The sequence below is a fragment of the Bidens hawaiensis genome, unplaced genomic scaffold (genome assembly GCF_021521415.1).
Source record: "Bidens hawaiensis isolate Kalapana, Puna unplaced genomic scaffold, B.hawaiensis_p1.1 tig00017853_1, whole genome shotgun sequence".
NCBI lineage: Eukaryota > Viridiplantae > Streptophyta > Magnoliopsida > Asterales > Asteraceae > Bidens > Bidens hawaiensis.
Window position 1 is genome coordinate 122,856 of NW_027492690.1, and position 14,420 is coordinate 137,275.

General features: G+C 36.4%; 2 protein-coding genes across 2 annotated transcripts; both read right to left on the reverse strand.

Annotated features, from left to right (window-relative positions):
* Positions 1–5,525: 5,525 nt before the first annotated feature.
* LOC143554765 (uncharacterized) lies at positions 5,526–8,419 on the reverse strand. Its single transcript, XM_077044453.1, has 2 exons — positions 7,541–8,419; positions 5,526–6,270 (listed from the first exon to the last, which is right to left on the reverse strand). Exons 1-2 carry the CDS (start codon positions 8,287–8,289, stop codon positions 5,631–5,633), a joined length of 1,389 nt encoding a protein of 462 aa, XP_076900568.1. The 5' UTR covers positions 8,290–8,419; the 3' UTR covers positions 5,526–5,630.
* Positions 8,420–9,626: 1,207 nt separating this feature from the next.
* LOC143554766 (large ribosomal subunit protein uL3z-like) lies at positions 9,627–12,054 on the reverse strand. The gene is made up of 5 exons (XM_077044454.1): positions 11,995–12,054; positions 11,411–11,511; positions 10,893–11,003; positions 10,087–10,801; positions 9,627–9,998 (listed from the first exon to the last, which is right to left on the reverse strand). The coding sequence occupies exons 2-5, from the start codon at positions 11,493–11,495 to the stop codon at positions 9,740–9,742; spliced, it is 1,170 nt and encodes a 389-aa protein (XP_076900569.1). The 5' UTR covers positions 11,496–11,511; positions 11,995–12,054; the 3' UTR covers positions 9,627–9,739.
* Between the last annotated feature and the right edge of the window lie 2,366 nt (positions 12,055–14,420).

A 14,420-nucleotide genomic window follows, 5' to 3' on the forward strand; every position in this document is an offset into this window, starting at 1 on the left:
AAAAGTCAAGAGTCAAAGCGAAACGACTCATGAAGTTGAATTGTTTGAGCGGGTTATGATGGTAGCAAATATGGACCGGGTTGATGTCCCTTTCGATATAGGTGGCTTTGTGTGACACTCGTCAATTTCAGGTTAACTCCGTTAACCCGAACTTCGTTAATTCAAACTAAAGATCACACGAACTATGGCATTCCAGTTAACGCATTCCTCATTGCATTTAATTAGAGTTTAAATGATACGTGACAATCATTACACAAGTAGTCTTTCGGAATTTCACCGAACCACACACGAGTCGACTCAAACCGTTGGTGAACAAACACAAATATATAAACAAGTACTTGGTATAAATACGTGATATGTGACTATGTGCTTGCATGTATAACATCATATTATGGATGAAATGGACTAGTTGTGCTAGAATTAAACTAACTAGAAGTTTAGGGTGCAATGTGTAACATGTAATATAATTAATTAATATATTAACAAACTATAAACCAAACCCTAATCCCCTTCTCTCCCACTCCCCTTGCGACGGCAACCCCCCCCCCTCTTGTTCGGCCGAAACCACACACACACACATACATACAAGATTAATTACAAGTTGTTTGAAGATCCAAGGTGCTAGCTAGGTAAATTAAACACCCTATCTAATATATTCTATCAATTATTTGCATCATTAAGCATATTAATCATAAACACTATATATTAAAGTTATTGATTGTTGATGAGTTATGGTTTATTGTTGTATTTGTTGATGAACACTAGTGAATTGATGACTAGTTGTATTATTATTGATTGTTAATCACATGTTTCTTTGAAATTGAATCTTTGAGTAAACCCTAAATGTGCATGAACAGTGTAATTGAGATGCATGGTTGATAGATTATGAGTCTAGAGGGTTGCATGCATGGTTAATTGTTCATAGATTAGTAGTTTGTTGAAGTTTGGTGAAAACTGATGCTGGACAGAATCATAAATGCATGTTAAAACAGCTATAACTTGATGTTAATGATATGTTTTGAAGTTATTATCGATTCTATGATGTAGTGGGTATAGTCTAGTTTCTAAAGAATCCAAGTTTGTAATTTTTGGACGTGTGGAAGTTAGTTTTTATTAATTTACAAATTAGTTGTGCAGTTCTGATTCGGGAAGCCTTCTTATAGGCTGTTTTGCTAATAGTATATCTCACAAACGACAAGACCAATTGATTTAATTCCACTTCTGGAAGTTAAGAAATTGAGTTTGAAATTTAACCCAATTGTTCTTGCGTTAATTGGATTAACCATGTAACGGGACTAGTCAAGAACTTTTTGTTGCGCATGATAATGAATGCTATGTACATACTGTGTTGTTTTGACTCTTGTGATATAACCGTGTATGCTAAAAATATAATAAAAATATTTTTAGAAACCTAACTCACGTGTGTTTCTGTGGTAAATTTTGGTGATTTTATCAAATGTTATGGATAGTGAAATAGAGTAATCTTGATGTGTTAAATTATGACTTGGTAACTTAGCTGCTGAATGCTTGATTTAAATGTGAAAAATGATTGTTTGATCGATGTTTGACCTAATTGCCCTTGTGTTAGATGTTTTACTGATAATGTATCGTAGTAACATTTAAATACCATACTTAATCACACCCGTAATTTATCAGCAACGTGTTGTCAAGTCGCACTTGTTTCACAAACGTAACATCTCATGCATAAAAATTATGTGTCGAGTCTAGAGACACACTCGTGGTTCAAAACACTTAGAAATCTCGTTTTTGTTTTAGAGCACTAGTGAGGATTTCTTTAACGCACGCTTTTGTCGGATTTCGATAACTTCGCAAACAGTGAGTTTCACGGCCCCTTTTACTCTTTAACGCTTTTATTATGGGGAGATAACATACTCTAACGCTTTAGATTTTGTTTATTCTATATATATTAGTTGTAAGGCTAAGTAGCAACAAACCAACTAAGTCCTTTTGAACAATCAACCGGTTAATATTGGATAATAGCGAGTCAGTGTTGAGTAGTACTACTGGGTTTGACAAACCCCACCCAACTCTAAACTCGACTATAGGTCGAGTGGGAGTAATTTTGGCTAACACATTACCATGGTCGTGGTTGACATGGTGGCAAGGCAACGTATAAACAGTCAGCTTCAGTTTCGAACACTTAGTAATACATGCTTGATAGGTTAGCTTCCTATTGATATATATTGACATAACTCTATCTATTTATTTCTAATATATATCTAATCTATTCAACTATTCATTTCCTCATACACGCGTAAACCATATACGACCTATTCTGTGGGGATGTCAACACCATCATCATCATCCGACCCGGTACCCACGCCCCAGAAAAGGAATCGCAGCTTCCCAACCCATCACCACCTCGAACAGGCCAGCACTAGTAGCCCCCGCACCGAAGAGGCACTGTCCATCTGGAGCCGCGTACGATGCTCATGGGTTGCTAGGGGTTGCTAGGTGTCCAACTAGTCCATTTCATCCATAATATGATGTTATACATGTAAACACATAGTCACATATCACGTATTTATACCAATTACTTGTTTATATTAATTTGATTTTGTTCACCAACGGTTTGAGTCGACTCGTGTGTGGTTCAATGAAATTCCGAAAGACTACTTGTGTAATGATTGTCACGTATCATTTAAACTCTAATTAAATGCAATGAGGAATGCGTTAACCGGAATGACATAGTTCGTGTGATCTTGAGTTTGAATTAACGAAGTTCGAGTTAACGAAGTTAACCTGAAATTGACGAGTGTCACATCATTCCCTTGTTGAAAGAATTTTCATCCCGAAAATTGGGTTATGTCGTGATGGCTATCTGAAAAAGGCAAAAAAAATTTCAATTTGTTACACTTTGGGTAGAAGGCAAAACTCGAGGACGGGTTTCTCTTGAAGACAGGGAAGAACGAGATAGTTGAAGGACCGTCTAAGATATTGCTAAAGTGCCCCATAAAATATCCTTGTTAAAGGGCATACATGTAAACTTCTTCCGTGTTTTGATCTCAACAATTACGTGGGAATAAACTCAAGAACACTACTGTGACGTTGTCCCCATTATAGTCAATCAGTCTGCGTCGCTGACATTAGGATTGATCAAAGCATGGTCAAGATCTTGAAAGAGGTTGGAGAAGACGTTTCTTTTGTGGAAATATCAGGCGATAGTTCGTGGGAAGCCGTCACTAAAAACGTTAACAATGAGCATACAAAAAAATCAAATGATGCATTGCCTTAGGGATATTTTTAGTGACGGCTTGCCATGAATCATCGTCTAATATTTCCACAAAAGAAACGCCTTCTCCAACCTCTTTTAAGATCTTGACCATGCTTTGATCAATCCTAATGTCAGCGAAGCAGACTGATCAGCTACAATGGAGAAAACGCCTCAGTGGTGTTCTTGAGTTCATTCCCAAGTAATTGTTGAAATCAAAGCACAAAAAAAGTTTACATATGTACCCCTTAACAAGGATATTTTATGGGGCACTTTAGCAATATCTTAGATGGTCCTTCAACTATCTCATTATTCCTTGTCTTCAAGAGAAACTCGTCATCGAGTTTTGCCTTCTACCCAAAGCCACCTATATTGAAAGGGACATCAACCCGTTACATATTTGCTACCATTATAACCCGCTCAAACAGTTCAACTTCATGGGTCATTTCGCTTGACTATTGAATTGTACCACCCGGGTCAAAAGGAAGCAAAAGTAAACAACTTGGCTTGTCTTCAACAATTATGGGAACCTGCGGTCTATTTAAGGATAGAATAAATTTTATGAACTTAACTTTATTTATGTGATCCGCAAAGTTGTTACATATTCCGGCGACAAAGGCTTTAGGATTCGAAGCTGGTGACTTACATTACATATAGTTATTAGAGATGAATTTGAACTTTCATGTAAACAATTTAATAATGTTAAAATAAAAGTAAAAAACTAGTTGGTATAAATGAATTGATTACAGTTTAAAGCTCTTGGTCGCCGGAAACGAATCAGACTCAAGAAGCATCCATATTAAACCAGATAGATATATATTTAAACAACAAAGACGGCTGGGTGTTACCTCACTATCCGAACAAGACTGAACGTATCAGAAAATAATGGCGACGTGGTGTGCGGCTGTCGAGGTCTGGAAACAGGGATTTTGAGACTGATTTTTTATAAGGGTTTAAATAGTGTGGTAAGTTAATGTGGGCCCAAGTGTAGAAGACCGGGCAATGATGTTTCTGAAGGCCCAAGATCGTGTTTCAGAAGTGATGCACGAAAATGGGTATAACTTGGGCTACGCGCCTCCGTTTCAAGCGTGCTACCAGTCAAAACGACCGCTGGAACGTGGGCCACTTTGTGTTATCCGTATTATTTTTCCGAAATAAGCCTTCCGGATACAATTTTGGGTCACTTTTGAGTTTTTTGTCTAATTTTTTGGTTTTTTTTGGGCTGTTGTTGGGCCTGTGGTTATTTGTGTTGGCCAAACCTATTTTTGATTCCTATTAATATGTTAAGTTGTGACTAATTATTGATCAGAATATAATAAAAAACGACTTGCCTTTTCGAATTCTAGCATTTTGGGTCGAATTTGAGGGTTTGGGGAATGATCATCACGAATATTCATAGAATCAACGTGATTAGCCTTCATTCTCTATTAGTACGCTGCATCAGTTAACCATCAGAGATATAGTTCGTTAAGGGATTTCAAAGCGTGAGAATGAATTGTAATGTGCTTCGATTTCCAAACAAAATATTATTTTTTTCAATTTACAAATTCTTGTTAAATCCATAACTAATATACTTATCATTATTCTTATACTTATTATTATTGTTATTATTATTATAATTTTTTCTTAAAATTCAATTATTATAATTATTATCTGAATAATTCGGGTTATTACAGGTTTGGTTAGACCACGTTGCCAATCAGTTTAGAGTCGAGTGAAACGACACGTGAAATTGAACTATTTGGACGGGTTATAGTGGTATCACATATAGATCGAGTTGATGTTCCTTTTAATCCAGATAAGGTTGTTCTAAACGCAAAACTTGAGTCGAGTTTTGCTAAAACGGGGAGTATGGTGTAAGAGGATCCAACATTATCTACAACATAAACTTCAATCTTTTATCTTTATTTGGCATATTAGTTTTTGAACTCTTTATATACTCGGTTTTTAAGGGCTGGATTTGGCTTTCACATTTATGAATCTCATCAATCATCAGTATAATATAAAATTGAATAATCAAAATGTTGATATTTAATATATCTCCGTATATACAAAGACAGACCTGGATTTGCCTTAAATTAAAATAAACACAAGTTAACTTGCCTCTAGCCTCACTATGTAAAACATACCACAAGAGAGACAACGCCAACTTTGGAATCTACAACAGTCTAACCAGCATCGCAACATGCTCAGATGGGTTTCTGTTGACGGTTTTAACATTCGCAAACAAGACCAGATCACTCTACCGATTCATATAAAAAAACAAATTCATAAAGCATAAACTCAAACTTAGAATAAACAAGACAGTGGGGATCAAATATAATTAATAAGAATCATTCAACATTCTGAATTTAAACCATAAACAGACTTAAAAATTCAACAATTACAACCTACCTTATCAAACCATCACATCGTCTTCATCCCCAGTCGCAGCCTCATTAAACATGTACTGGCTCTGATACTCGATCAAATACTGAGTCGATCTCTTCACATCCCAAAACAACTCATAAACCCGACTCACATCCTCCATCTCAACTACCTTTCCTTTCCTCTTTTGACAAGCCAATGCAGCCGATGTAATAAGATTTATAGCATACCTTAACGACGTGTCAACTCCAATTTTGGTCAACAAAACCTTTGCATCTTCTGATACATCCACATCTTCCTCTTGACACCTAATATCTAGAATCTTGCGGATGTCATCTTCCGTGTAGGGTTGGGTGGAAATAATGAGCAAACGGTCCAAGAAATCGATTGGAATCCCGTGTGGCGATTTGTAATTTGTGCCTCGGATGGTTGTGATTCCTCGGTTAGTGGCAACTACTAGTATGGGTGCCATGTCATTTTCTAAGGCGCGATTTAGAAATGAAAAGCACTCGATGTCAAGCATGTGGACTTCGTCTATGAAGAGAACACCTGGCACGATCTCGGCCTTTCCTTCCTCCCGCCACTCTGCTACCTTTGTGTCTATTTGTTCTCGCACCTCAGCTCGTATTTCACCAGTGTCACCAGTGAAAAGTGCAAGGAAACCCTGTGTTCTGCAATTTTAGCCAAAAACAAAATTTAAAACTTATCATCTGTGAAGAATTCTATTCAAATACAAAAGCAATCTTAATACAATGACTAAATCAGTTGCATCAAAATCAGTGATAATTAGGGCAGTTTCAAACTAAGATTGTGTTCACAGCTGGTTTTACTTTCTGACAATCGATGAAACTGCAGTCCTGTCCCTCTGGCTGAGAACAATTTAAAGTTAGAACTTATATCAGTTTCATGGAACTATTTACTAAGATTCAACAATTCTGTAATAATGTTAACCTTTATGAAAAATGAAATGCATGCCTCTCGTTGATTTGTAAGTTAGTTTTGTATCTTAAAACCTGCTCACCTTATTGTTATACTTAGTCTCATACATATAGATTTTGATTCCAACTTCATTACCAAACTTAAAGAACAGCTTGCATCAAGCTCCTGAAGGTGATGTCAGGGTTTACTGACTCCAGAAGACAACTACAAGTCTACAACTCCAGGTTTGTTAATATAACTACATACGAGTTTAATTCTTTTTTTCAACATTTGTTAAGCATTTAAGTGTGGTCTTTTTCATGATCTCTATTTTACTTTTCATGAATATGAATTTAGTCCATAATGATAAAATATAGGCGAGGGAGTGGAACAAAAGGCGGTGTTATGATCAACTTGGACAGGGCAGATGTAGGTAGAAGTATACATTTAGCCACAATACACTGACTTTTTTTTCAACAAAAAGGAAGCTATCCTTCTCAATTATACTTGGGTATATGACAAAATCCATCACGAGATCAGTCACTTCTGTCAGTTCATATCGACATGCTTGATCAGGTATCAAATAAAACCATATTTTGTATCTTGTGTTTTAAAAAAATGTAAATGCATTAAAATAATTAGTTTAATAGGCTTCCTCATTGTTGCAAACTTTTTCATTTATTTATTGGTTATTGGATTTTATTAATCTCAACTTTAACCCATTTACCGGGATTAACCCCAACTGAAGAAATGTCTTCTGACTCTCCCAACTTTCAACCTATTTTCCCACAGCTATCTCATACTAACTGAAAAGTAGCCCGGTTAGCTTTTTGATGACATAAAGAGGTGTTATATCATTGTTCTTCACATAAAGAGGTGTTAAAAATACACTTTCAGAGTCGGTTGACCCTAACATTACCTAGATGGAACCTAAATGGAAGCATAGCTTGCGAACTTGTTACTAGTTCTAAATGCTAAATTATATTCTGAAAACAAGAATGCCTAAAACGAACACCGACTGACCTGCTATTGATAACATCAATTTCATGAAGTGTAACACAATGCACCACCTCCTTCCTCTTCTGCAACTCCCCATCCGGACACTGCACAAACTTAGTCTGCGGCCCCATGGCATCATAATCCCTAGACCTCGAAAACGACCTCCCAAGCTTCGTAATCTTCCCAGACGCCTTATCAATCGCAATCACATCCCCACTCTGCACCTTCTCCTTCCCCAACGCCTCAATCATCTTCGCCCCCAAATCATACATCGTCTCCATCTCCGTCGTCTTCAGCGTCAACTTCCCCGTCTTCGACGCCGCTCCACTCACCGCAGGCCGGTCAATCTGAATCTCCACAACTTCACCTTCAATCACTTCAGTCTCTTCCTTAATTCGCACACCAATCGCCTTCCGAAACGCTTGCATCAACGCTTCGGTTTTCGACATCTCGAGAGAGAACAGTTCGCTACCGGCGACCATGGCGAAGGGAGTTTCGAGTCCGATTGACTTGGCCATGCCCATGGCGATGGCGGTCTTGCCGGTGCCGGGTTGGCCGGCGAGGAGGACGGCGCGGCCGGCGATTTTGCCGTCCTTGACCATCTGGACGATGACGCCGGCGGCTTTACGGGCGGCGGTTTGACCGACCATGCCTTCGGATACGGAGCGTGGTTCTAGGGCTGAGTCGAGGCCTAGGCCGCGGATGTGAGAGTGAGCGCCGATACGCTCGATTCTGGTAAGGTCTCTGCTCTCGGAGACTTTTAGTTCCACCATTGTTTCCGGTGACTGGTAGCGGCGGGTGTGATGTGATGAAGAAGAAGAAGTAGGGTTTTGCTGGTTTACGAATAAATGGGTTAAAACTTAAACCCCCAACCCGACTTTAGTAGAGTGTTCCGGAAATAAATCGTTTTTTTATTTAACTTTTTTTTATATATATTTTAAAGTACGGTGTATAAAGAGCTTCAAATGTAAAACAAACGGATAATAATCTGCATCGTTAGCTTAGCTCTGTTTTATTACAAAACTAAGTAAAGAAATTTATATATTTTATATTCATGTATATTAGGGTGATGAAATTATTAGAGTTTTATTTTAAAAATGTTTATTATAAACAAATTGAATTAGTAATTTTAAAAGAGAATACACATTTAAAGAAAGTACATAACATCCATAACCTATCTCCAATACTATTAAAGTCTACAATTGTCATATCCTTGCACGGTTGCACCTAATCATCGCTCGAACCGGAAATCACCATCAAGTTTGTTCGATCATATATTTTCTCTCTTTTTTTTCATTCGTTCCAGAAAATGCTCGATGTTAATTTCTTTTTAATGTGTTTAGAAAAAAAAATCCTAAAACACCCAGGTAAACAAAATTGACTTTACTAGCACGGAGAACTTAAAAGTTTCATAAATTTATGATTCGGACCAAATTGTTATAGGAAAAGATGAGTGGAATACTGTTAAACTAATCGATTGAAATTTTTTTTAAAATATTCATTTTTACTGCCTTGTCAAACTTTTGTCCAGTAGAATCAAATATTCTCGAAGTGTTCATCTAAAGCTATGGAGATGAGCACGATATTTGTACAGTTGTGCCAAAAATGCTCGAGTGCTGGTGCGGTATCGGTTTTTCTAATGGAAATCACCCAAATATCCGATGTCATATCAAACCGGAACCAAAGATACCAATCCTAAAAAAACTCAAATAAATATGTATTGAGTTGGTACCCAAAATACTGTTACTATACAGGCACTATTTAATCATCCCTAGCTTTGAATTTGCACCAATGTATTTGAATGAGAACAAGGGAGTCTGGAACTTGATTTGGGCAAAATATATGTTATAAGAAATGAGGGTGAAAAAAAGTCAGTAATCCTATCTGTTTAAAGTGAATGTGATTGTTCTTTGATTTCTCTAATATAATTTTATGCTTTCTTCAAAGGTCAAACCTCTTTCAATAAGAAACTAAAATAATGTCATACTTAATTAGGTGCTGTTTTATGCCAAGTTCAATTGCTTAATCTTCGTTACAATTTTTTGGATAGTTGTTTATAATAGAAGATAACATGGTAAATAACACATATTGGGACTAAGACCGTTATGCCAATGATGTAAATAAAGTATCTTAAAATCGAACACCAAAAATCCAAAATCAAATGTCTTCAAAGAACAAAACAAAACTTGAAATCCAACAATAACATTTAAAAGACATCCATTCTCAAGCCTTAACACGGTTGTAGAACTTGAGCTTCTCCTCTGCGGTCTGGAAACGACCGTGACCAAATTTGGATGATGTGTCAATGAACTTGAGCTTAATCTCCTCAAGAGCCAAACGAGAGGTCTGTGCAAGCAATGATTGACGAAGAGTAACCACCCTCTTCTTCGGTCCAACACAGCAACCCTTGATCAACAAGTAGTCATCCTTCACCACACCATAATGTGGAAACCCACCCATTGGAGTAATGTCCTTCTCGGTCCTACAATCATTCATTCATTTCAAATCATATATTAACGTTGATAACTAAAAACAACACGCTCAATAACAATAATAATAACAATATCTACCTGTCAAACTCAGTGAGAGCAGTATGAGACTCCTGACCAGTCTTTCCAAGCTTGTAAATCTTCTTGTTCATTTCAGTACGGTGATGGTAACCGTTCTGACCAGCTCGGGCAACAGTGAAGGAAACCCTAGCAGGATGCCAGGCTCCAATACAGGCCACCTTACGCAGACCCCTGTGAGTCTTACGTGGCAGTCTGGTCACACCCCAACGAGTAACCACACCTTCGTAACCTTTACCCTTAGTCACACCAATGATATCAATCATTTCATCTTTCTGGAACACAGCATCAATGGGGATTTGCTTCTCAAAAAAGCCATAAGCAAAGTCAACTTTTTGAGCAACAGTTCCACCGTTCACTTGGATCTCCATAAGGTGTGCCTTCTTCTGCTTCAATCCCTTCATTTTCCTTATCTGTGTGTGAGCAAGGACTCGGATAACAGTTGCATACTTCTTCATTTTCTCCAACTGTGATTGGATGTCCTTCTTGCCCTCATCAGAATCAAACTTCTTGGAGTACTTGGTGAAAGCTTTCTTCTTCGACTTGCACCAGTTCTTGTAGAACCTTCTTTTCACATCTTCACTCAAATGCTGAGCCCAGACAGTGTTCAATGAACGTAAACCACGTGGGGTCTTGACGTAACCAACAACTCCAACAACCACCATTGGAGGTGTCTCAATGATGGTCACCGCCTCACATGTCTCTTTCTTGTGCAGCTCTGTTTTAAACAACAAAACAGTTAGTAAAAACGGGCTTAAAAAACACTTCAAACATCACATTTTTTATAAATTCTGAAACAATTTGCTTACTTGACCCAGGTTTCTCGACCTCTCTGACAATATGGGTCATTCCAGCTTTGTAGCCCAAGAAAGCTGTGAGCTTGCAGGCTTTGGTTGGGTCATCCTTGGGGAAAGCCTTCACTGCATACATCAACACAATTTTAAATATCTTGTAGCAAAAATACACGCTCTTCATAGTTCATGCTAATGTATAATTAAATAAGTACAAATAAACAAACAAACTCAATAAAACAAAAATCAGTTGTAGCCAAAACTCAAAAAAACAATGAATAAAAAATCAAAACAAATAGAAAAAATTAGTACAAGAGTTAAGAAGTGAAATACTGAAAACTATGTGTATAGATATAAGATACATATAAATGAACAAAGCTTAAAATTGAGGTGCAAAAATAAAAAATAGCTAACAAATAAACAGAATCAAAACAAACACAACCTAATGCTATAATTGTTATTAATACTACAGACATTCAAACATAAAACTACAATAAAAACTGCAAATAGATAAGTAATAAACGAAGAAGTTATACCTTTTCCTCTGTGGCGAGCGGCGCGCTTCCTGGGAAGAAAGCCAAGAGAACCGTGTCTGGGATGCTCAAACTTCCTGTGCGACATTCTTGTTATCCTCCACCTTCAATCAGAAACAAATGAATTACATTACAAAACACTCAAAAACCCAATCGATCATCGCTATAAAATAATTATAAATATAAATAAATGCATTTACAAATGAACTGTGTAAATCTAACAAAGCTCACAAACTCAAATGTTCATCACTATAAATGCTTCTACAAGTGATCAAATTGAATATCAAAGCATGAACACGTATAATACAACACTAGAAAACTCATTTTAGGTACTGGAAACTGGATAGATTCGAACAATTTCGTTAAAATACGCTCAATTGAATCTGTTAGAATATTAAATAACAGATTCACTAATTTTGAAGCTTAAATGAGCTTAAAACAAACCACACACTAAACGAAAATATGATAATCGCAAGCTATGAAATCTACAGAACCAATTAACGATAGCAAATAATCAGAGCTATCGATTGTAAACATACAGAGTGATAATGCAATTAGAAGAAGAAGAAGAAAAGATAGAGATGAACCTGAGGTTTCAAAGATGAGTGTGTGCGGCGAGGGTAGCTCCAGTGAAACCCTAGTTATATATATAGCTGATGTCTCTGCCCTACTTACTTTCTATGAGTATTGTGTTATAACATAAATGGCCCCTTTACTATTCTTAACCTGCTTTTTTTTATTTTATTTTTTGTAAGTTAGTTAAAAAGATGTGTGTTTTTCTATATCTATATTTAAAACATAACGTCCTTTTTAGAGATTACTTGGGGTGTTGTTTGTTACTATTATAACTGAAAAATAAGAAACTAAGCTAGTAATAAACTAGTTAACAACTAAGAAACACATGGACCCGTATCAGATTTGATTCGAAATAACCACTTCGAGCAAGAAAAGCCCAAATCATTGGAAGGAAAATGATAAAAGAACAAACTTACAGGCGTCCACCCTCAAAAGACCAACCTAGAGAAGTCATCTAAATAGAAGGTACACGTAGGGACCACCGCAACAGTACTAGGCAATTAGGCAGGGGGGATAACCAAACGGGGAGATGCAATTTGTACAAAAGGTATGTGCGGGGACCATGCAACGGGTCCAGACAATTGTACAAAGGAGACAACACATCTGCACAATGGGACCCGCCAAATTAGCCTCCACGTTCTCCACTACGTCGGTCACAAAGGGTCCAACAAAATATTCTTGTGACACACGCCCAGTAATATTTCATCCCTTCGGCTATAAATATTAAATAGACGAGCACCTCCAACATGTAAAGGATTATGATAACTTAGCTCTCACTCCTTATTACTCATAACTTATCATATTGATCCTCACTTCAAATAGCAGTTGCATTCCCCCCCCCCCCCTCTTTCCCATAACGATGCTAACAACGTTGTTAGTTTTGCAAATTCATATCACTAATTTAGATTCTTGGCTTTCAGATTCACCTCACCCTATGAAAACACCCATCTAAACTCCGATTTAGATCCCAACTACAATTTAACATCCCTCAAGGCCAATGATCATGAGGATGTGAAGTTTAAACCAATGACTAGCACACTTCATTACATATAACTTGTGGTTAGGACTTAAGATATTAGCAATTTAAGAGCTACGTTAAACACAAGTAAATTATTCCTTAAAAAAAGTTTTCACGAATAAATTGTTCGATTTCAAGGTATTTATTTTGTTGACAAACATATAAATGACTACCTTGCTTATTTATTAATAAATAAAGAATTCAAAATAAAATAATAATTATAATAATATAATAAGAATAATAATAATAAATGACTGATTATTGTGTAGCTCTAATGCTATCATACCATAAAGTATGAGAAAAATGACGACATAAACATAATTCATGAAGCAGATACCTGGCATGTTATGAGCTAGATACCTAGCCTGTTATAAGCTAAGGCATTAAACTCGACCTCAACTCTAGCACAATGTTATTTTTTAGAACTTTAGTTGATATTTGGTCCAACAAACACACATTGTCCATTGGTGGATAGTCGATTACATAGATAAGCTGTCTATTCAGCATTATCATAAGCATAAAGCAAGATTATGGGAATAACAAGTAGTCAAGACATGTGTATAGTCTCTTTAAGATGCTAGGTGAATATCACCATCATGATTACATCTACTTAAGACACCATGTCCGGATAATTCCATCATAAGGAGTGCAACATGTGTTGTGTGATCTATTGGATGATAAGATGGATTGTTGTAGATTGCTCAAGCATGCTAATTCCACCATAGCTAGCTTTTGTGTTGTTTTGCACAAATCTTTTCCAAAGTTTAGATCAACTAATCAATATAGGGATTAGGGAATGTCTATGCAACTGATTGAATATTGTATAATGCATAGTTTTGACAATTACAAAAACCGAAAGTGATTGCTTGTTCTCTAGTATTACAAACTCAGTTAACAAGACATGTTGCACTCCTTATATATTTGATACCTTAGTCATCTAAGTTGATAGGTTCTTATATGACTTAACAGTTAACAATGAACATCAAACTTCTTACTAACAAAACAGAGCACATATTTTAATAACCAACACAAACTTCTATTATTATATTTACTTACGAATGCTATTACAAAAAATACAATAGTATTTGTGAAGATACTTTGAAAAGAAAAAACATTAAAAACATGAACATATGATTTGAGACACATACATTAATGATTGTTGATTGATTGTATAAATGTTTGAATCGTGTCATGGTTGCATCTACAAATGCTTAAATCGTGCTCCACAAATACTTGAACCGTGTTACACAAATGATGACCCAAATTTCTTGGAAATGCTAACACTTAAATAAGAGCTTAAGAATAGAATTTAATCAGAAAGTAAATTACCCATCCTTTCACTGAAACAGAGGATGATAATTTAATAATAAATTATATATATGAAAAAGAACAAGTAAAGTTTCCACGGCATGAGACTCC